Raw genomic sequence first — 23,269 nt, 5'->3', positions numbered from 1 at the left:
TGTGAGGGTTGAGGCTGGAGGATCGCTTGAACCCAGGAGTTCGAAACTAGCCTCGGCAGCATAGCAAGACCCTGTCTCCAACAAAATTTTAAAAATTAGTTGGGCATGGTGGTGTATGTCTATAGACCCAGTTTACTTGGGAGACTGACACGGGAGAATCACTGGAGCCCAGGAATTCAAGGTTGCAGTGAGCTACGAGCTACGATTGCACCACTGCATTCCATCCTGGGTAACAGAGTGAGACTGTTTCGGAAAAAAACCCAAAAAACAAAAAAGAGTATCAGAGCATATTTTAAAATCAGAGTATAATACTTTCAAAGCAGTGAAAAGTTGCAATTTTGATAATGACAAGTACCACCTAGTAATTACTGGCTCTCAAAAAATTTTGAAATTTATAGCTACAGTGTTTTAGTTTCAAATGTTTAGTTTCTTCTAGAAATAATGTTTTGTCTATTTGCTTTTGTTTTCATTAGATTTGATTGTTTTTTAGAATTTTCCATTCAATAGGGAATATCATACCTTGCTTTCAACTGAATTGCAGATCAGGTTTTCTCTAATATCACTATTTGTGGTGATATTTCAGTTACTTTGTAAGTATAGTAAGGTAACTACTAAACTTTTTTCCTCATGTTTTACCATATGAATTTTTTTTTGCAGCTTTAAAGCTATCCACGAATGAAGATATCATTACTTTGCAGATTTTAGCAGAATTATCGTGTTTACAGATCTTTATTCAAGATCAGAAACGTAACATTTCTGAAATTAAGATTGAAGGTAATAAAATTTCACAAAAAGCAAATTAAAAGACATTAAATGAAAGAAAAGGCAGTTAGTAATTCTTTTGTTCCCTTAGGGCTTGATTCTGAGATGATTATGAGGCCTTCAGAAACTGAAATAAATGCAAAGCTAAGGAATATAATTGTTTTAGATTCTGATATAACAGCTGTATACAAAAAGGTAAGAATTTTTTCAATTAAGTAATAGTACATCATTAAATGGGATTGTCCTTTAGGAGTGGTCATAGGTATCATTTAGAGAGTTGTCAGAATTTAGTAATGTGGCTTATTATGTGTGTGGGTTTTGGAGTCAGGTATGATTGGGTTCTTAGCTCTACTCCTTAGTAGCTGTGTGACCATTAGCAGGTTACCTAATCTTAGATTCTGTTTCTTTATTTGTCAAATGAGGATTGCAGTATCTCATAAATGAGATAAGTATAAATAATGCTCCAGGAACAGAGTTTTGGGAGAGAACCTAGTAAATACCTTTTTCACTTTTTTTGTTGTTGTTGTTCTCTTCATGTACTCTGAATCTCATAATGCATTTTAGATACATTTGAGGGTCTGAAGTCTGAGGAAGTGAGATTTTTTTAATAAAGCTTATTCTCATCAATGATCACTAGTATAGTTGTTTTAATAATGTTAAGAGAGTCCTTTGAACTGGATGATGAGTTGTTGAAGGTTAGGTAATTTGTTACTGGTTATAAAACAGTAAGGTTCCTGTTACAGAGTTGAACAGGCAACATCCTACCTGAAGCAGGTAGGATTATGTATTTAAGGAGGTTAAAGGAATATCAAATAGTAGCATCAGGAAAAGCTGAAGTACTTGTTGAGTCAGGAAGTCAGCATTTGGACTATGTCAAGAAGAAAGGAAATAGATAAGTAGATTTTGCCAGTAATACTAATGATATAGTGATGACCTGATTTTTATGTTTAAAAAATTCTTATTTCTAATATCTTCTTGTTATGGCTTGTTTCGTGGGATAGAAAAACAGTTCCGACATCAAAGAGAAATGATTCATAGCCATAAGGAGCAAGAAATTTTCCAGAAGCCATGATTTTATTTGTTTCTATTTTATTTTAAAAATCATAGTATCAGAGTATTTAAGAAATAGATTATCCATTTTATTTTCCCTATCTAGAAAGTAAAGCTCACAGAAATAAAGTATCTATGAAAAGTTGTGCAGAACTGAGAGCATGATCCAACTCATTGGTTTTTGTCTCTGTAATTTTATATTTATTTTTTATTTTATATTATTTTACTTTTTTGAGACAGTCTTGCTCTGTCACCCAGGCTGGAGTGCAGTGGTGCAATCTTGGCTCACTGAAACCTCCACCTCCTGGGTTCAAGTGATTCTCGTGCCTCAGCCTCCTAAGGTGCACACTACCACACCCAGCTAATTTTTATAGTTTTAGTAAAGACAGAGTTTAACTGTGTTTGGCCAGGCTTGTCTCAAACTCCTGGTCTCAAGTGATCTGCCTGTCCCGGCCTCCCGAATTGCTGATATTACAGGCGTGAGCCACTGTGCCTGGCCTGTAATTTTATTTTTAATATATCTACATGATTAAAAATTCAGTTTACAAAATGTTACAAAATAAAAAAAATCTTTCTCTCTTGTCATCTTGCCCAATTTTCATTTCCGTTTTCCTGTTTCTTGACTTTGATTCCATTGTACGTGGTATTTAAACAAACTGCCTTGTTTAGTAACTTTCCACGTGTCAAAGAACCAGAGAGGCATAAAGTTTTTGCCCTTACGAAATCAGACCTTACGAAACCAGTAGCACCATTGGACAAATACTCTTTTTATTTATATATGCCATAAGGTAAAAAGGATTCTAGCTGACCTGATAGTCTCATGAAAACATATCATAGTAAATTAGTTTCTGATATCTTCTTCATAAAAAATATTTTGAAAGTAAAGGTTTAAAAAAATCCAGTTTTAATGCTTAATTCTTGGTGATGGGTATACAAGTCTTTCTAATTATTCTCAACTTTTCTGGCCTTGTTATTAGGCCAATACTTGCTTCGTAAGATGAGTTGGGAAATGCTTTCCTCCTCTGTTTTCTGAAAAATTTGTATAGAATTTGCATTATTACTTCCTTAAATGTTTGATGGAATTACCAGTGAGAATATTTTTCGTGTATAGTTGAGTCTAATATTCACTTTGTTTTCCATATGGCCCTCAGTATCCAAAGGAGATCCATTCACTGTGTTTAATTGATGTACCACTTAAGTCTATTATAGTTGATGAATTTCCTTTAGTTTCTTCTCTGCCCTTGTGTGTGCCATTTTTTACTATCTTACTTATTCTGAACAATTTTCCATAGCCTGTATCTTGCTGATAGTGTTTTCATGCTATTTAACATGTTACTGTCTCCTGTGTTTCCTTAAATCAATAGTTAAATCTCAGGGCACAGTGAGATTCAGGGTTTGGGAGTAGGGGTTGGCAAGATACTTCATAGTTAGTGGTGTGTATTTGCAAAGGAGGCATATAGTGTGTAGCTGTCTTTTTTTTCTTTTCTGTTTTGCACTGTCTTGGGATATCTTTTTTTGATGTTAGAAGCTACTTGTTGTTACTTCCTGTAATTTGGTCTTGAGTTGTGTGTCGGGAGAGTGGCCTTAAGCCAGAAAAGCCACTTTCTAGCTGCAGGCATGTTGGTCAGATGGAGCACTGGGGAGACAACACAACAAAACACCTTCGAGGGGTGCCCACCAGAGAGGCTGATGGGAAGTCTGGAGGCAGTGGGGACATTTCTTCATTTATTATATGGGAGAGTTCACTAGTCTTTATGCTAGCATCACCAATCATTTTGACTTTTCGAAAGTTTGTTCTCCAGTAGATTTCTTAGGCAGAGCTCTTAGGAACAATAATCCTTGACATTTATATTTGCAGGGTAGTTTGAGTGGATTTTAAATCCTTGACTTGAATTTTCTTTTCTAGATGATCTTAAAACATGTTACTCCATGTCTTGTGGCCTCCTGTTGATGTTGACAGTTCTGATGACAGTTTGACTTTCTTTTCGCTTCTAAGAACTTTGCCATTTCCCCCCAGATATTCAAAGCTAATTTGAAGCTTTATGTAGGGACTTTGGACAGGTAGACATCACAGTAGATGATCAGGAACTGGTCTAGCAATTTTATGGCTTCTCAAATTGAGAGCATCTCTTGCTCTTAGGCTAGTCAGTTTCCTTTGAGAAAAATAGTGTAAGTATAAGCCTGACAGCCTAGATTCCAGGAGCCAATTGGTTGAAAGAAGTGGAGGCCGCGTCATTTATAGATTTTTGCTTAAAATACCGATTTTTTGATATGGTGTTTTATTAACCATTTTTCTGTACCTGAAGTCTCCTAGACCACAGCCTTTCTGCTCTAAACTCTGTCTTGAGCAAATCTGTTCTGTTGAACTCAGAGAGGAACAGTCATATAGCCCTACTCATGTAACTTGCAGAGGATATTCCATTTTTTGTTATTTATCAGTATTTATATATATATAGAATTTATACATTTATATATGTAAATTATATATGTATAAATACTGGTAAGTAAATTAAGAAAAAACTAATTTATATATATTATATAATCATAATCTATATATATAAAATTTTCTCTCTCTTTCTCTCTCCAATTACACAATCACGGCTCACTGCAGTCTCAACCTTCCCTGGCCCAGGTGATCCTCCCATCTCAGTCCCCCAAGTAGCTAGGACTACAGGTGCACGCCACCACGCCCAGCTGATTTTTGTAGAGATGGGGTTTCATCATTTTGCTCAGGCTGCCCTGAAACCTCCTGAGCTCAGGCTGTCCACCTGCCTCAGTCCCCCAAAGTGCTGTGATTATAGACATGAGCCACTGTGCCTGGCCTATTTGAGATATTATAGTCAGCAAAAGATAAAAAGCCCTTCTCCACGTGGAATAAATAGTAGTTAATCGGTAATATAAAACAGTATTAGAGAGTGATATGTGCTTTGAAAACCAAGAAAGCAGGGTAATGTGACAGGGTAATTCACGTGGTATGTTGGGACTATCAAGAAATGCTTTTTTACAGTAGAAACATTCGATAAAAAATCTGAGCTGTGAGTTGGAGCTCTGTCAAAAGAGCATTCCAGGTGGAGGAAAGAGCAACTATAAAAGCCTTGTAGCGGGAAGATGCTTGATATATTTTGGGAGGTTGTAGGGTTCTCAGTAACCTTTGGGTAGAATTATTTATTAGTTTCTGTTTTGGTTTAGTTTTTATTTTTAAAGTCAGATTTATTGAGACAATTTACAGTAAAACTTACCTTTTTTAGTTATAATTCTTTGAGTTTTGACAAACAAATACTGTTGTGTAACTTACTTTCAGCATATACAATGGGTCTGTCACCCCTGAAATTCACTACTGCCCTTTGAGGTTAGCCCTTCTCCCCATCCCAGCACCTTTTAATCACTGCACTACTTTTTGTTCCTATAGTTTTGCAGTTTCCAAAGTATCATATAAATGGAATCATGCAGTTATGTAGTCTTTCACATGTGTTTTTTTTTTCTTAGCGTGTGAGATTGTAATTTTTGTCTTTTCTCTTTATGTCTTGATCAGTCTGGTTAGAGATTTATCAATTTTATTGATACTTTGAAAAAACTAGCATTTGTAACTAGCATTTGTTTCAATTGAATGTTCTCTGTTTTTAATTTTATTTCTGCTCTTCTAAAATTCCTTCCTTCTGCCTGCTTTGGATTTAATATGCTCTTCTTAAGGTGGAAGTTTAAATTAGTGATTTGAGAACATCTTTATTTTCCATTATAAGCATTTGCTGCTATAAATATTCCTTTAAGCTCTGCTTTAGCTGCATCCTGTAAGTCTTGATATATTGTTTTTTAATTTTCATTCAATTCAAAGTATTTTCTAATTTCTCTTCTTTCTTTTACTCATTATTTAGAACTATGTTATTTAGCTTCTAAATATTTTGAGATTTTCAGATCTTTCTGTTACTGATTTCCAGTTTAAATTCATTATGGTCAGAGGAGAAACCGTTTCAGTTCCTTTAAATTTGTTGATATTTGTTTTATGGCCCACAACATACATGATTAATCTTGGTGAACATTTCAAGTGTATTTGCAATTAATATGTGTTTTTAGCAATTGCTGGGTTGAATGTTCCATTTGGGCAAGTAGGTTGGTGGATAGAATTATTCAGGCTACTGATTTTCTGTTTACTGGTTGTGTTGAAGCCTCTGATTACAACCATTGATTTGCCTATTTCTCCTTTCCATTCTTTCAATTTTTGCTTTGTATGTTTTGGCGATGTCTTGTTAGGTACATACAAGTATATATGAGTTTTATGCCCCTTTGTGAATACATAATGTGTCTCTTTATTTGTGGTAACTGTGCTTGTTCTGAAGTCTACTTTGGTAGTAATATAGCCATTCCAGTTTTCTTTGGTTAGATTTGCATGGTCTTTTTCTATCCTTTAGCTTTTAATGGATGTCTTCTTGTTTAAAGTGAGCTTCTGTTTTTTTGAGGCGGAGTCTCACTGTGTTGCCCAGGGTGGTCTTGAACTCCTGTGTTTAAGCTCACCTCAGCCCTGTAACTGGGATTATATGTGCATGCCACCACATCTGGCTTAAAATGGGATTTTTGTAGGCAGTGTATATTTAGATCTTTTTTATCTAATCTGACAACCTATTGGCTTCTAATTTGTGTTTAGACTATTTTATAAAACTATTGATATGATTGGATTGTAATCTGATATCTCTAATTGTTCTAATTTTGCTTATCCTATTCTTTGTATTCCTCCTTTTGGCCTGAGTTTTGATTAATTATCACTTATTTTATGGTTTCTCTAGGGTTTTACAATGTATATATCTTTAATCACAGTCTGTCTTCCAATAATATTTTATTGTTGTACGTATAGTGTAAGAATCTTACAATACCATACTTCCAATTCCTGTTTCCTATCTTTCTTGGTATCATCATAATTTGCTTTATTTTGGTACATTGAAAACTCACAATGTGTACCTACTGGATTTGGTTTAGTCAGTTTTCTTTGGAGCAATTAGTTTTCTAAAGATGTTTTATATTTTTCTTCATTGCAGCTCTTTCTGTAACTACTTCATGTAGTTTCTATTGTTTGTATTTCTCTCTGAAATACTTTCTTTTCTTTTCTTTTTTTTTTTTTTTGAGAGAGAGTCTTGCTTTGTTGCTCAGGCTGGAGTGCAGTGGTACAATCTCAGCTCACTGCAACCTCTGCCTCCTGGGATCAAGCAATTCTCCTGCCTCAACCTCCCACGTAGCTGGGATTACAGATGCGCTCCACTGCACCTGGCTAACTTTTGCATTTTTAGTAGAGATGGGGTTTCACCATGTTGGCCAGGCTGGTCTTGAACTCTTTGACCTCAGGTGATCCACCCACCTCGGCCCCCCAAAATGTTGGGATTTTCAGGCATGAGCCACCGCATCTGGCACTTTCCCATTTCTTATAATGCAGGTCTGCTGGTAACGAATTCTCTCAGCTTTTGGGGTACAGATGAGAAGGGAGGTAGGAAAAACTTTTATTTTACCCTAATTTTTCTGAGTGACATTTTTGCTGGGTTGATAGTATTTTCCCCCTTTCCAACTGTTAAAAGATGTGATTTCATTGTTCTTTGTTACACATAGTTTTGATGAGAAGTCTATGACATTTCTTATTTTTGTTCCTTTGTACATAACTTGTCATCTCTTTTGACTGCTTTCAGGATTTATATATAGTGTGTCTAGATGAGTTTAATTGTGTTTTGATATTTGTTCTGTTTGGGCTTTTCTGAGCTACTTGGATGGCTTTCATTATTTTTCATGTTTTCTTCACATAGTTTCTCTGCCTCTGTCTCCCCCACCCCCCGGCTCCCCTGTTTTGTCCTCCTCCACTTGTTCCCTGTTCCTCTTCTTGAATTCCTAAAATTCTTACTAGATTTCTGTTTTTAGTCTCACAGCCTTTGGATGTTCTGTTCAAGTTTTTTTCCCATTGTTTTCTTAGTGCATTTTAATTCGAATAATTTATCTTGACCTATTTTCAAGTCTACTGATTTTGTCCTTGGCTCTGATGAAAGTACTGACAAACCCACTGAAGGTATTTTTCACTTATGTTGCCATGTTTTTTAACCTTTAATATATCCTTTTGACTCTTCTTTTTTCCATTTTCTCTGCTATAATAATATTCACCATCTATTCTTGCATATTTTCCTTTTCCACTAGAAGCCTTTACCATATTAATCGTAGTAATTAAAATTAAAAATTTTAGTTTTAACATTGATGTTATAGATGAGTCTGATTCTGTTGATTCCTTTATTATTTGTTTGAATTTTTTCCCTTGCTTTTATTGGGCATCTCATAATTACTGATTGGATGTCAGACATCATATCATGTATAGCAGGGGTCCCCAGCCCCTGGGCTGTGGAATGGTACCGGTCTGTGGCCTGTTGGGAACTGGGCCGGACAACAAGAGTTGAGTGGTGGGTGAGGGAGCGTTATTGCCTAAGCTCCGCCTCCTGTCAGATCAGCGGGGGCATTAGATTCTCATAGAAGGGTGAACCCTATTGTGAACTATGCATACGCGGGATCTGGGTTGCATGCTCCTTATGAGAATCTAACGCCTGATGCTCTGAGGTGGAAGGAACAGTTTCATCCCCAAGCCATCTCCCCACCCTCCAACCCCCGAGCCCCACTCTTGTGGAAAAATTGTCTTTCACAAAACAGCTCCCTGTTACCAAAAAGGCTGGGGGGGACCACTGATGTATAGGATAATAGAGACTGAGGTAAATATCATAGTATTTATGTCTGGAAATGGGAGTGCCTCTTTTCTGCTAAGCTATTAGCTTGGGGTTGGGGGTTGAGCTTAGCTTGGTTTGAATTTTAGATTAATATTATTTCCTTCACTACATTACTGCTTCAGTTTCCTTTAGTTGTAGCTTGTGCTTAGGGTGGGTGGAGGCTGTGTTGCTCAGATTTTGCTCTGTGCTGAGCCTTTGACCTTTCTTCTACTCTTACACCTCAGAAAATTCGCTTTCCGCATTCTTAGCTCTGTCCTAGATGTTAGAGGCTCCTGCTGCTTGTTTCTTAGTGCTTGTGAGCTTGGTGGTACATATTTGGGGAGAAGGCAAAGTGGTTTGGATAGGCTTGTTAGTGTCCTGGTCCGTTTTCAATCCTAGCCAGGGCTGTTTCTATGAGTCTCAGAAATGGAGTATTCTTGGCCATCCTGTCCCTCCGCCTCATGGTATCTGATTGATATCTCTCGTATTTCCTATGTGGGATTGACTATCCTTCCCTTCCCTAGCAGAGGGAGACCGCTAATCATCTGGCCCCAGGAGAGTTCTTGTTCTTCCTCTAGATACAGAGTTTTATTTTACTTGTCCCTAGGATACTGTATTTTCACCTGTGCCCTGAGGGCAACAAGGTTTACTAGTTTCTTATAGCTATTGTTTTGAGAAGATAATTTTGGTGGTGCTTTGAGCCTTTTCTGCAGTGGAGGCGTCTCACCTTTTCCAGGGTTGTACCGAGGAAAGCTTTCTCTTGTTTCCCACTTGCACCCCACCCCCATCTTTCTCAAGAGCTCCTCACGTGTGTGGCTCCCAGGGATTCTGCATCTCACATTAGTCCACACTCATCCTTTATCATTTTAGCTGAATTATTCTTACCTATATTGTATAGTATCTGACCTCTCTCTTCTCTACCACAAGTGAACTGGTGCTTATTTTCTGTCTCTCCCGGTTTGTCCTTAGATTTTTAGGGACCTTTGTTGTCCTGTGACCTCAGATTGCTAATAGTTTTAAGAAAGTTGTGATACCATAGGTTATCTGTTTTGTTTTGTTTTCCTTTTTTTAAGGTTTGGAGGGGCCCTCATTCCAGCTTTGTGCACCCTAGGCAGAAGCAGGACTGTAGACTGCTTTTCAGCCCTGTCTCTTTACCTCAGCCTTCAGAGGTCACTTATACATCTGGTTCTGGAGGATTCTTTGTTCTGTAGTTGTAACTGATGTGCTTGTTGATGGCTCTTCAGCTCCCTGTTCTTGCTTGCTTCTAGCATTTAGGAGAATTGAGAAAGCTGTGAGCTTAGTGCTCTGTCCCTCTTTCAAAATTTTTTTTAACATTTTACATCTCCTGTTGTCTCCACCATTTTCAGCTGTTATTGCAGAGCTTGAGATTTTTAACCACTGTAGGTAATTTCTGGTTGGCGATTAAGATGGCCCTTTACAACCTGATAAGAGCAGAAGTATAGCGATAGGAGGAGACTCCTTTGGAGAATCCAGAAAAATCTATTCACATACCTCAAATCAAGAGTAGATTTCAGTAAGGTGTAGATGTACAGTGTTTTTCAAATTTTTGTCAGTGAATCAAGAAATACGTGGTTACTCTCATTACAAAAGTATACTTGCAGAATGAAAATGCATATTCAGATATTTCCTCTTCTCTTCTCCATTTAAAAAAAAAAGAAAGAAGGAAAAAAACTGGAGCCAGACCCACTACCTTGATTTTATGACCCACAAAGGGAATAGCCACCACCAATTTGTAAAACTTTGTAGTGTAGGTTCCAGTAAAGCAGTTGTAATCGAATTGTTGCCTCATTTGTACTTGGCTTGTGAATACTTGGGAGATTTTCTAACTATGTTTTGTTATTTTTAACTGTTTTATTTTGTACTGAAAACACTTCATTTCAAAAATCGATTGTGATAATTAAATTTTCTCTTATTAAGGCTGTTTATATCACTGGAAAAGAAGTTTTCAGCTTCAAAATGGTTTCTTACATGGATGCAACTGCTGGTTCTGCATACACAGATATGAATGTGGTTGACATTCAGGTTAATTTAGTAGTTGGTTGCATTGAAGTAGTTTTTGTCACAAAATTTCTATATTCTATATTGGTAAGTATTGAATTATTTTTTATTTTACACTAGTTGGAAATTGCTGTATGTCAAATATGGATGAAGACTAATAAGAATTCCCTGCTTGAAATTTTTTCTGATTTTTTAAAATAATTTTCTGGGTATCATTTATTATACATAATGATTGAAATGTATAGTTCCTTCTTTATATAACATCATTTTGACATGGGAATATTCTAATTAATTGAAATACATATTTTATATATTAACATTAAGTATATGTACATTATATATCATACATATTTTATATATTAATTAGAACCTTCATTTTATATGTCATTGGCCTGAGTCTTCGTTTTGCCTGACTTGCAACTATAATTTAAAAATACTGAATATACAATTGAAGTTTGTTTTGGTCTCAAGTCATCATTAAGAAAAGGTTCTTTTAATTTTCTAGAGTCAAGGTCTTGCTCTGTCACCCAGGCTGGAGTGCAGTGGTATGATCGTAGCTCATTGTAACCTTGAACTCCTGGATTCAAGTGATCCTCCCGCCCCAACCTCCTGATTAGCTGAGACTACAGGCACATACCACCATGCACATACCACCAAGTTTTTTTTTTTTCTTCTTCTTCAAGTTTTTATAGAGATGGAGTCTTGCTCTGTTGCCCCATCTGGTCTCGAACTGCTGGCCTCAAGTGATCCTCCTGCTTTGACCTCCCAAAGCACTGAGATTACAGGCAGCATGTCTGGCCCAAGAAAATCACATTTTCGATTGCATTGTCATTCTGTGAATATAGGGACTTTAAGGAGTTAGATTTAACCCCTATATGACTCCACCTTAAGGCATTTCGGTTCTTATTTCTGCTTGTTTTGGTTTTTGTTTTTCCCTTGCTGTCAGCTGATATTTTTTCCTGTGAGTGTCATACCTGTCTCCATGACATCACTATTCATTCTTTTAAAATGCTGTCTCTATGTTTTAGTGTGTGAACTAGGTAATCAAATCTAAGGTTGTAGTGGAATAAATAGGCCAAGTGTGGCAATTCTTATAAGCAAGAAAAGTATTTGTGTGTTCATTTGAATGTATTTGGGAATGTGGAGCCCTCTTTTGTTATTTCAGAATTCTAGGTTAATTCCATATAATGTTGCTGTTTTGTGATCTTTTAAATTTAGGTTATCATGCAGTTTTTCTATAGCCATAAAATCATTTTGCATGCAAAAATGTAAAGATAAATATTCCTTGTTGAATTTCTTCTCTTTAAAAAAAAAAAATTAATAAGAGTTGGGGTCTTGCTCTGCACCCCAGGCTGGAATACAGGGGCGTGCTCCTAGCTCACTGCAGCCTCAAACTCATGCAAATCCCACCTCAGCCTCCCAAATAGATTAAATTAGCAGGGACAAGAGGTCCCTGCTAATTTTGTATTTTTAATTTTTTTTAGAGACAGGATCTCGCTATATTGCTCAAACTGGTCTAGAGCTGCTGGCCTCATGTTATCCTCCTACCTCAGCCTCTTGAGTAGCTAATTTATTTTTATAACCAAAAAAATCATGTCTCTTGAGCCCTCTTGTATTTATACTTGCAAATTACTAAAATGTTAGTTTTTTCTTTGAACATGAGAATTAAGTATAAGAGTATAAATCTAGGTAATTATATTTTATGTCATGGAAGTATTTTTTTGGAATTTGGAAATTGGAAAATTATTTTGAAACTTCTTAGACATATTTTATTTATTTATTTACCTTACAAACATAAATGAGCTCTCTGTCCACTGAGGTTGTATAGAGAAATAGGTTGTTCCCTTTAGAGAAAGTGAGATAAGGGAAATAGATATTTGTAAGACATTCCAGCGATCCCATTTAGCTTTGTTCTGAGGACTAGATTTTTATTTTATCTGTGTCTTTGTGTTTCTCAGTTTTTGTGGCAGAAAATTAAGATTTAACATAGATAGTAAGACTTTGAATAAATAGTGTTTGGTTATATCAAGTAAGAGTTTTTTTTTAAATGGAGGTAAAACCAGAAATATCAATATATATTTAATGTCTTACTTATTAATAACCCTAAGAATATAATTCTGTTGTGTTACAGGCTTTTATAGATAATTTTCAGGCAGCTAAACAAGCCTTGGCTGAGGCAACTGTTCAGGCAGCTGGAATGGCTGCTACTGGTGTAAAAGAACTGGCACGAAGGAGTTCCAGAATGGCACTGGATATTAACATCAAAGCCCCAGTTGTGGTCATCCCGCAGTCTCCAGTTTCTGAAAATGTTTTTGTTGCTGATTTTGGGCTAATTACAATGACAAATACCTTTCATATGATAACAGAGAGCCAGAGCTCTCCCCCACCTGTTATTGATTTGATAACAATAAAGCTGAGTGAAATGCGACTATACAGGTAAGTTTTTCACAAGTATATTTGTGTGGAGTGCAATATTTTTCTAACTTTTTACGTTAAAGACTTTAATGTCTTGAGTAGTCTGTTTACAGTGAGTTTTATTTTATTAATTATACGTAATTTAGTGATTCTCTCTTCCTTAAGTATATTTTGGCAAAATCAATTATAGTCTTTGCATTTTAAAAAACCTAGAAAGTGTTTGAAAATTTCTCCTTAGGTAATTAGGAAAACTACAGAATTTATTATCTGAGGAAGTATATTTGTTCTTCTTTGTAGTTCATTATAAATTACAGGGCTATGGAAGAAATGAGGAATTTCTAGCGTAATATGTTTATTCACTTTGCAAATACAGTATCACCTTATCTTCTCTATCAGTTGTGTGCTATGGCTCTGATGCTGTAATTTAAACAAACAAACAAACAGTAGCATGCAACCTTATGTATTCATTAACCATGGGGTTGGGAAGTAGGCGGATAAACAAATGTTCAAATAGTTCCAGAGCTTTTGTACTGTGTCCTCTGTGTTTCTGTGCTGTTTCTAATCACCCATTCTGAATTTATGTACTCTTTTCCAACTTGGATCCTTCTCTGTTTATGCTTCTCAACTGCCCTCTTCCTTCTTTCTGTCATTTTTCTTTGATGTCATTCTCTTGCTTGTCTCTTCACCTTGTTTTTCTTTCATTTTTTACTTAACTCCCATTCTCTACTTCTCTTTAGCTTCCGATGAGTCTGTCTTTCCCTCCTGCACTTTCTTTGACCAATTGAATAGTTTTAAAGTAGCTTTATTGAGACATAATTGACACAGAACAAGTTGCATATCTTTAATGTTATACCATTTGATAAGTTTTGATATGTGTACATTTCTGACAGTTTTTGTACAGTTGTATTATTTCTTCCTTAGGTATTAGGTAGAATTTACCAGTGAAGCTATCTGATCCTAGAGTTTGCTTGTGGGAGGTTTTTAAATCATAGTTTTTATTTCTTTAATAAATTTGGGGCTGGCTATTCAAGTTATTTTTTCTCGAGCGATCCTTCCTAATTTTTTAAAAGAATTTTTGCATTTCATCTAAGTTGTAAAATTTAATGGCATAAAGTTTTTTATAATGCTCCCTTATTTATTGATACCTGTAATGGTGTCTCCTCCCTCGTTCCTGATATTTATAATTTCTGCCTTTGTACTGATCAATCTGATTAGAGATTTATACGTTTTATTGATCTTAAGAAGCAGGTTTTGGTTTTATTGTTTTTTCTTTTGTTTTTGTGTTTTCTCGTTCATTGATTTCTAATTCAATATTTATTATTTCTGCTTACTTTAGGTTCAATTTTGCTCTTTTTATAAGTTTTTTTAGGTGGTAGCTAAGATTATTGATTTGAAACATATCTAATATATGATATAGTGCTGTAAATTGGAGTACTTATATTGTGCTATAAATTTTAAGTTACTCTACAATCCTGTGTAGCTCTCTTCTGTCTGGTATTTTATTATATAACTCTAGCTACTTTGGTTTCTCTTGGATTCTCATCTCTTACCTTCTCTACTCTGGGGCTTTCCTGACCTTCTCCTGGGTTCCCCCTTCCTGTACCATGGACTGTTAATTATTGCAAAACGGTAGTAAACTGAGACAGTTGTAGGGCTCACCTCATTTTTTTTCCAAACTCTTTGGAATCACTGTCCATTTTTGATGTCTTATATCTTGAAAACTATTTTAAATAAATTTTGTCTTTTTTTTTTGGAGAGCAGGATTATTTGAAGCAGGAGTGTAAACCCATTCATGTTACATCATCTTAGATGGAAGGAGAAATTTCTGTCACTTGAGCATTTATTAAGCACCAAATATATCCCAGGCATTGTGCTAAGAATAAGAAATATAATAGCAATATTTATAAGGGATTAATAAATAATCCCTACCTCATTGGGTTGTTGTGGTAGGTACTGTTTAATAAATATAGGGGGCTGGTGCATAAAAATGGGATCATATTTTGAAAAGGTTCTAGAAATTAGGTCCAAAGGAGACAAAGCTAGAGGTTGGAAGGTTAGTTTGGTAACTATTGCAGTAACTCACATAAGAATTATAGGTGACTTAGTCTAAGGTAGGGGAGTGAAGTAGTGGAGAGCTAACCAGAATTTATAGTAACTGATGATTGAATGGGTGTGGGAGTTAAAGGAGAGGAGAAATTAAAATTCACTTTAGGTTGCAGGCTTGGAAATCAGTGTTTGATGATGGTGTACTTCACTGAGATAAGAGAATAATGCAGAAAACCCCAGTAGAATACAGAGAGTAATTATTTCTCTAATGGGCAAAGCAGCCTGAAAGTGATTGCATGACTTCTACATGGAGAGATCATGAAAGAAATCCAGAAGGCAGTGGAATATTTGTGCCTAGGTGATGCATATAGGTGATGTTGTTTAGACTTCTAGGTTTAGGAGTCCTTAGTAATAATTTGTGCTAGTCACTGAAGCCATTGGAATGAACACGGTCACAAAGAAAGCTTGTAGAGTGGGACATATAAGGAAGAATGCTGAGGAATACCAGTATTTAAAGAATTGGCAGAAAAAGGAGCCCTCAAAAGAGACTAAGAAGGAGCAGACAGAGAGATGAGAAACCAGGAAAATGTATTGAGGCAGCATTGAGGGTCCTGCTGATATTGTTAACTATGAATTAATACTGCCTTTTTTTTTTTTTTCCACGTGGTACTTGGTATTTTGTATTTGGAATCCAACAGTCAGTTGGATTGAGACAAAACTGAATTTTTACCAAGCAGGTGTGACCAAAGGTAGTGGAACAGGATTTTAATGATTGAGAATCATGTTGATGGATAGTGGAGAGGTGATATGATTTGGCCGTGTCCACACCCAAATCTCATCTTGAATTGTAGCTCCCATAATTCCCTCATGTTGTGGGAGGGACCCAGTGGGAGATAATTGAATCATGGGGGCGGTTCCCCCATGCTGTTCTTGTGGTAGTTAATAAGTCTCACGAGATCTGATGGGTTTATAAGGGGAAACTGTTTTTGCTTGGCTCTCATCCTCTTTTTGCCTGCCACCATGTAAGACGTGCCTCCGTGTCTCCTTTACTTTCTGCCATGCTTGTGAGGAAGGGATCCAGTTTCAGTTTTCTGCAAATGGCTAGCCAGTTTTCCCAACACCATTTATTAAATAGGAAATCCTTTCCCCATTGCTTATTTTTGTCAGTTTTATCAAAGATCAGATGGTTGTAGATGTGTGGTGTTATTTCTGAGGCTTCTCTTCTTTTCCATTGGTCTATATATCTGTTTTGGTACCCGCACCTTGCTGTTTTGGTTACTATAGCCTTGTAGTATAGTTTGAAGTCAGGTAGTATGATGCCTCCAGCTTTGTTCTTTTTGCTTAGGATTATCTTGGCTATATGGGCTCTTTTTTGGTTCCATATAAAATTTGAAGTAGTTTTTTCTAATTCTGTGAAGAAAGTCAGTGGTAGCTTGATGTGAATAGCACTGAATCTATAAATTACTTTGGGCAGTATGGCCATTTACCTCAATGAGATACCATCTCACACCAATTAGAATGGCGATCATTAAAAAGTCAGGAAACAACAGATGCTGGAGAGAATGTGGAGAAACAGGAATGCTTTTACACTGTTGATGGGAGTGTAAATTAGTTCAACCATTGTGGAAAACAGTGTGACAATTCCTCAAGGATCTAGAACCAGAAATACCATTTGACCCAGCAATACCATTACTGGATATATACCCAAAGGATTATAAATCATTCTTCTATAAAGACACATGCACACATATGTTTATTGCTACACTGTTCACAATAGCAAAGACTTGGAACCAACCCAAATGCCCATCAGTGATAGACTGGATAAAGAAAATGTTGCACATATACACCATGGAATACTATGCAGCCATGAAAAAGAATGAGTTTGTGTCCTTTGCAGGGACGTGGATGAAGCTGGAAACCATCATTCTCAGCAAACTAACACAGGAACAGGAAACCAAACACCACATGTTCTCACTCATAAGTGAGAACATATGGGCACAGGGAGGGGAGCATCACACACTGGGGCATGTCAGGGGTGGGGGGCAAGGGAAAGGATAGCATTAGGACAAATAACTAATGCATGTGGGGCTTAAAATCTAGATGACGGGTTGATGGGTGCAGCAAACCACCATGGCACACATATACCTATGTAACAAACCTACACATTCTGCACATGTATCCCAGAACTTAAAGTATTTAAAAAAAAAAAATTAGAATTGTGTTTTGTGTTATAAATAGCTTTTTTTCTTAAAAATATGCTATAAATTTTCCATGTCATTATTTTGAGTGCATAAATTTTTCCAAATATTTTATTCCTCAGTTATTAGAAAATCTGAATCTGCCTTTTGTTATAAATTTGATTATAATATGTATACATTTTTGCTGTTATAAGTAACACTATATTGATGATTAATATCTTTATTACATCAGTACTTATGTAATTGTCTACTCATTTCTTTGGGATAATTCATTTCCTTAGGATGAGTTCCTAGAAATAGAATTACTCAGTTATAAAGTATAACCAATTTTTCCTGAAATAATTTTAAAACAATTGGTAATTGGAAATGCAGTTACTGGGCATGTTGGCTCATGCCTGTAAACTCAGCACTTTGGGAGGCTGAGGATGGCAGATTGCTTGAGCTCAGGAGTTTGAGACCAGCCTGGGCAACGCGGTGAAACCCCATTTCTACAGGAAATATGAAAATTATCTGGGTGTGGTGACATGTGCCTGTACTGCCAGATACTTATGGGACTGAGGCAGGAGGATTGCTTGAGCCTAGAAGGTTGAGGCTGCAATGATGTGTGTTAATGCCTCTGCACTCCAGCCTGGATGACGAAGTGAGACTGCCTCAAAAAAACAAACAAAACCCCAGAAAATGCAGTTTAGTTAGAATGTATTAGAAAGCACATTTAAAAAAAAATGGGAATTCATGTTTGTGACTAGGTTCTTTATACATTAGTCCAATTTGACTGCAATTTAGCAAATATTTATTCACTATATGGCACATGCCGATCATTTAAGTACTGACAAAAAGCAGAGAATAAGATAAACATAGTTCCTGCCCACATGAAGCTTTCATTCTAACTGAAAATACAGAGGACATCATAAACTATTGAAATGCAGTATGTTAAATGCAGTGATGGAAAAAGTGTAAGGTTACATGTGGGAGCACATAGGAAAAGTTTATTTAATCCATATATTGGGTAGTACTGATAAGAAAAGTTTTTCCTAAGAAAGTAATCTTTTCACATAGCAGTTTTCTTTCTCACAGTTTGTCCAAAGGACAGAAATTTACTCAAAGATATATGTACTTATATATATATATACACATATATACATACATACATATGTGTATATATATAGAGAGAGAGAGAGAGAATAATCCAAGTATTTATTATGGTGAAGAATTGGAAACTATGAAATTTTAATAATAGAAGGGTAATTAAAATACTTAATTAGTATAGCCATTTATTCTAATAAGGCCATTAAAATTATATATGCATCCTAGCCTATGATAGGATGCATATATAATTGCATATGCATATCAGAGGATAACTGAAAAAAAGAAAAGAAAACCTATGTGTGCAGCATTCCCTGTGGGTCTTTTAGATTTCTTAACCTATTACTGTTAAGTGGGGACTGCAAGCATGCAGGCATATGTAAGTTTGTTGTCACTCTGTCATTCATTAATTAAATGGCTTGGTACCAGGCTTTTTGGGAGATCCCTGATGAACTCTCGTATTGCTCTCCTGTTAATTAAATGGTTGCCAAAATTCTACAGTCATGGTGTTATACCTTAGTCTAAGGATTTGATACTAATTAAAATATAAGTACATTATTGAGGAGTAACACTTTGAGATTGTTACTTTGAGGTACAATGGGAGGCTTCTATGGTGACATTGTTACTCGAAGGGGTTCAATTGACCTACTACATTTTTCTTCATTCCTGAATATCAGTCTTACCTTTATAAGTGCTTGGAAAGGTAAATATAGTTCAACTTAGTATGAAATTGTATGTATTCAGCTATTTTAACTCATAGAAATCGAAATTTCATATGGTACTACTTATTTTTTATAAAGTAAGGAAATATGTGATATTTTGTTACTTATCTAAATCAGTGAATTAAAATGTTTTTATAATGATGTCTTATATAATATTTGTTTACAAATTACATGGAGTTTTTTTGTTTTGTTTTGTTTTGTTTTTTGTTTTTTTTTTTTTGAGACAGAGTTTCACTCTTGTTGCCCAGGCTGGAGAGCAATGGTGTAATCTCGTTTCAATGCAGCCTCCGCCTCCTGGGTTCAAGCGATTCTCCTGCCTCAACCTCCCAAGTAGCTGGGATTACAGATGCACGCCACCACACCTGGCTAATTTTTGTATTTTTAGTAGAGACGGGATTTCACCATGTTGACCAGGCTGGTCTCAAACTCCTGATCTTAGGTGATCCACCTGCTTCGGCCTCCGAAAGTGCTGGGATTATAAGCATGAGCAACCGCACCTGGCCTATATAGAGATAATTCTTATTTTAATGGTTTGCTATACAACTTTTATACTTTTGCAGTTTTTACCATATTACAAAATGATCTTTAAAAATACATATTCCCCCCCCCCCCCCCCCCGCCTTTTGTTTTTTGGAGATAGAGTCTCGCTTTGTTGACCAGGCTGGAGTGCAGTGGTGCAATCTCGGCTCACTGCAACCTCCACCTCCCAGGTTCAAGGAATTCTCCCACCTCAGCCTCCTGAGAAGCTGTGACTACAGGCACGTGTCACCACGCCCAGCTAATTTTTGTATTGTTAGTAGAGATGGGGTTTTCACCATGTTGGCCAGGCTGGTCTCAAACTCCTGACCTCAAGTGATCTGCCCACCTCAGCCTCCCAGAGTTATGGGATTACAGGTGTGAGCTACTGTGCCTGGCTCTATTTCTGTATAATATGGAACACTCAGCTTAGTGTAAGTCACCTAGGTTTTTAGTGGGATAGAGCATCACTCAACTCATTTTGACAGATTAAAAAAAAAAGCCTAATAGATTTTTTTCCCTTTATACCCAACAAATTATTGATTTCTGCTATTTGCATATAAACGGATACATTTAAGTTAATCTTTTTTTTAACTACCCAAATGTATATGAATCAATTTAAAAGAACGTTATCTTTACTTATAGATCTCAGGTTATTAATGATGCATACCAGGAAGTACTGGATCTACTACTGCCATTAAATCTGGAGGTGGTGGTTGAACGAAATTTATGCTGGGAGTGGTACCAGGAAGTTCCTTGTTTTAACGTAAATGCTCAGCTGAAACCAATGGAGGTAACTTTTTTTGGGATACTTAATCAATTTTTGTTTTGCTTGTTGAAAAACATTGCTTGGGGACGTAAGGCATCATATAAGTGGAATTTGTATATATATAATCACCTTGATTAGAATTGAAGTAGTGATTATATTAAACTAGAATTCATTTAAAAATGGTCTCCATTTATTCTTTTAACAAATATTACTGGAGATAAAATGGCAAGGAAGCGATGACATTATCTCTGACTTCATGGAACTTGCCAGTTTAATGCAGGAGTTGGTGGTGATGGTGATCTGGAAGGTATAATAGTAGTTAGATAGTAAAAAAGTAATCAGACACATAATTAAAATAGTTATAAATTGTGGTAAATTTAATGAAGGACACAAATAATAGGCATGGTGCTGTAGTCAATTAGATATGTTAATAGAGAATTTATTGGAAAGATCTAGGTTAGAAATACTAATTTTGGAGTCATCAGCATATAGATGGCATTTAAAGCCATGGAAATATATGAAATAATCTATACAAAGGAAGAGAAAGTATTAGAATAATTCATAAATTGAAAATGAAAATGGCAGATGTGTCACCGACCTTAGTTTTACCTTCTTACTGGTTGACATTGCTTCAGAGATCTCTCATGGAACTGTCCACAGGTTCTTAGTTTTTTCGCTTGACTGGATGAAGGTCAAAAGTGTGTCACATGCTTTGCCAAAGTGATAGCAACATATACTCTGGGAGATTTCTTTAAGAAACCTACTTAACAAGTCCTTCTCCCCCCTCCCAGTTTCCCTATTTCTTTCTGTAAAAATTTTATTTATTAAGAGAAAACTCATTTTAGAGATTTCAGACTTTTAAGTCAAATGTATATTCAGAGCATAAAACATGATGGCATTATGAAAATCTTAGTGTGTAAGATAATAATGGCTGCTTTAACTTATAGGGTAGGAGATGGAAGTTACCTTCTTAAGATAAGTATTTGAAGTCTATTTATATTGGTGAGATAACAGATAGAAATTTGTAAAACATAAATAGTATGTTCCACCCAGCATGCTGGGGCAATTGCCGCCCCACTGGGCCCAGTTATTAGACATATTTGTGTGAGGCAGCAAAGACACTGCTTTCCCGTGCTCAATCCATACAGAATGTCCAGGTGATGCTGCAGACAATCTGCAAGTGCCCAGCTGCCTTTTGAGGCCAACCCTCTAGGATAAAGTTGGTGCTTCCCTTACTCTAATTCACCTGAGTAGTTGGTTAGCTGCTGTTGCAGCTCACCCCAGAGCCCAGATATTTGTTCCCTCCTGGGCCTCATGTTCTGTGTCAGGGAGAGGCTAGAATCGGTTGTGAAATCAATTAGTCTAACGCATCCAGACCAAGTGGAGTAGCTTGTGATTTCTGACTTGTCACATTTTCGGTGGTTGCATACACAGTCTGTCCTGACATGTAGATACTGCAGATCAGCAGCCCCGGGATCCTTACAGTTCTTTGAACTTCCTCCACTGAGCTCCTGGCAAAAGTGAAGGAAGAGTGCCGGTTAATAATCGGTATTTGAGGTGCATACGATAGACAGATACTAACTGGAAGACATGGTTTAGAAGTTGTGATATTGAATTCTGCTTATTATATGAACTGTTTTTGCAGTGCCTGCTACATAGTTACAAAATAAGCGTCATGAATAAAAGAATGAAGGAATGAAAGCTAAAAAAACCCAAAACATTAGTAGTATGTGTAAGGTACACATGGACTTAATTTTAAAACACTAAATTAGTGTATCATCTTTGAAATGCAGTCAAAGAAAGCTTAGTACAAGTAAAACTTGTTAAATATTGTGTGATTCAAATTATCTCCTTTGCCGAAGTGATAGCAACATATACTCTGGGAGATTTCTTTAAGAAACCTACTTAACAAGTCCTTCTCCCCCCTCCCAGTTTCCCTATTTCTTTCTGTAAAAATTTTATTATTAAGAGAAAACCATCATTTTAGAGATTTCAGACTTTTAAGTCAAATGTATATTCAGAGCATAAAACATGATGGCATTATGAAAATCTTAGTAAGATAATAATGGCTGCTTTAACTTATAGCTTTAGCTGTCACAACAGCTAAAAATATAACTAATCCTTTTTGTTGTTTTGACAAACTTACAAGTGAGCCAAACTTAAAGATCTTTTTTACATGATTGCTGTTGTGTTAGGGTTCTCCAGAGAGAGACAGAAAGTGTGTGTGTATGTAAAGAGAGAGGGAAAAGGGAGAGACTTATTTTAAGGAGTTGGTGTACATGATTGAGGATGTCACCAAGTTCAAAATCTGCGGGGTAGGCCAGCAAGAAGGATACCCAGGGAAGAGGTAGTGTTGGAGCTCAAGTCTGAAGGCAGTCTGCTGGCAGAATTCTTGCTTGGAGGAGGTCAGTCTCTTTCTATTAAAGGCTTCCAACTTCAGTGCAAAGTGATTGGATGAGATCCACCTGCATTATGGAGTGTAATCTGATTTACCTAGAGTCTAGTGATTTAAATATTAATTTCATCTAAAAAATATTTTCACAGAAACATTTAATGTTTGACCACATACCTAGGTACTGTGACTGAGCCAAAGTGACGTACAAAATTAACCATCACAGCTATTAAGGCAGGTCTTATGCTGTTGATTTGGGACTAAATTTGTAACAGCTAGGATCTGAAATTGGATGTTTATTTATTTATTTATTTTTTGAGACAGAGTCTCTGTTGCCCAGGCTAGAGGGCAGTGGCGTGATCTGGGCTCACTACAAGGCAGTGGTGCGATCTAGGCTCACCGCAACCTCTGCCTCCAAGGTTCAAACAATTCTGCATCAGCCACCTGAGTAGCTGGGATTACAGGTGTGCACTATACCCGGCTAATTTTTGTATTTTCGGTAGAGTCGGAGTTTCACCATGTTGGCCCAGCTGTTCTCTAACTCCTGGCCTCAAGTGATCTGCCCGCCTGGGCCTCCCAGA

At 36.4% G+C, this 23,269-nt stretch overlaps 1 protein-coding gene across 1 annotated transcript in view; it reads left to right on the top strand.

Annotated features, from left to right (window-relative positions):
• VPS13A (vacuolar protein sorting 13 homolog A) overlaps positions 1–23,269 on the top strand; it is a 254,826-nt gene that overhangs the window by 114,970 nt on the left and 116,587 nt on the right. The window contains 5 exon segments of the mRNA XM_033237043.1: positions 658–774; positions 854–957; positions 10,467–10,634; positions 12,679–12,983; positions 20,173–20,320. Coding sequence (XP_033092934.1) covers positions 658–774; positions 854–957; positions 10,467–10,634; positions 12,679–12,983; positions 20,173–20,320 — 842 coding nt within the window.

This window comes from Trachypithecus francoisi, unplaced genomic scaffold (assembly GCF_009764315.1).
Source record: "Trachypithecus francoisi isolate TF-2019V2 unplaced genomic scaffold, Tfra_2.0 Lachesis_group16, whole genome shotgun sequence".
NCBI lineage: Eukaryota > Metazoa > Chordata > Mammalia > Primates > Cercopithecidae > Trachypithecus > Trachypithecus francoisi.
The sequence above is the reverse complement of the archived record's forward strand: the minus strand, read 5'-3'. Positions and strand labels throughout refer to the sequence as shown.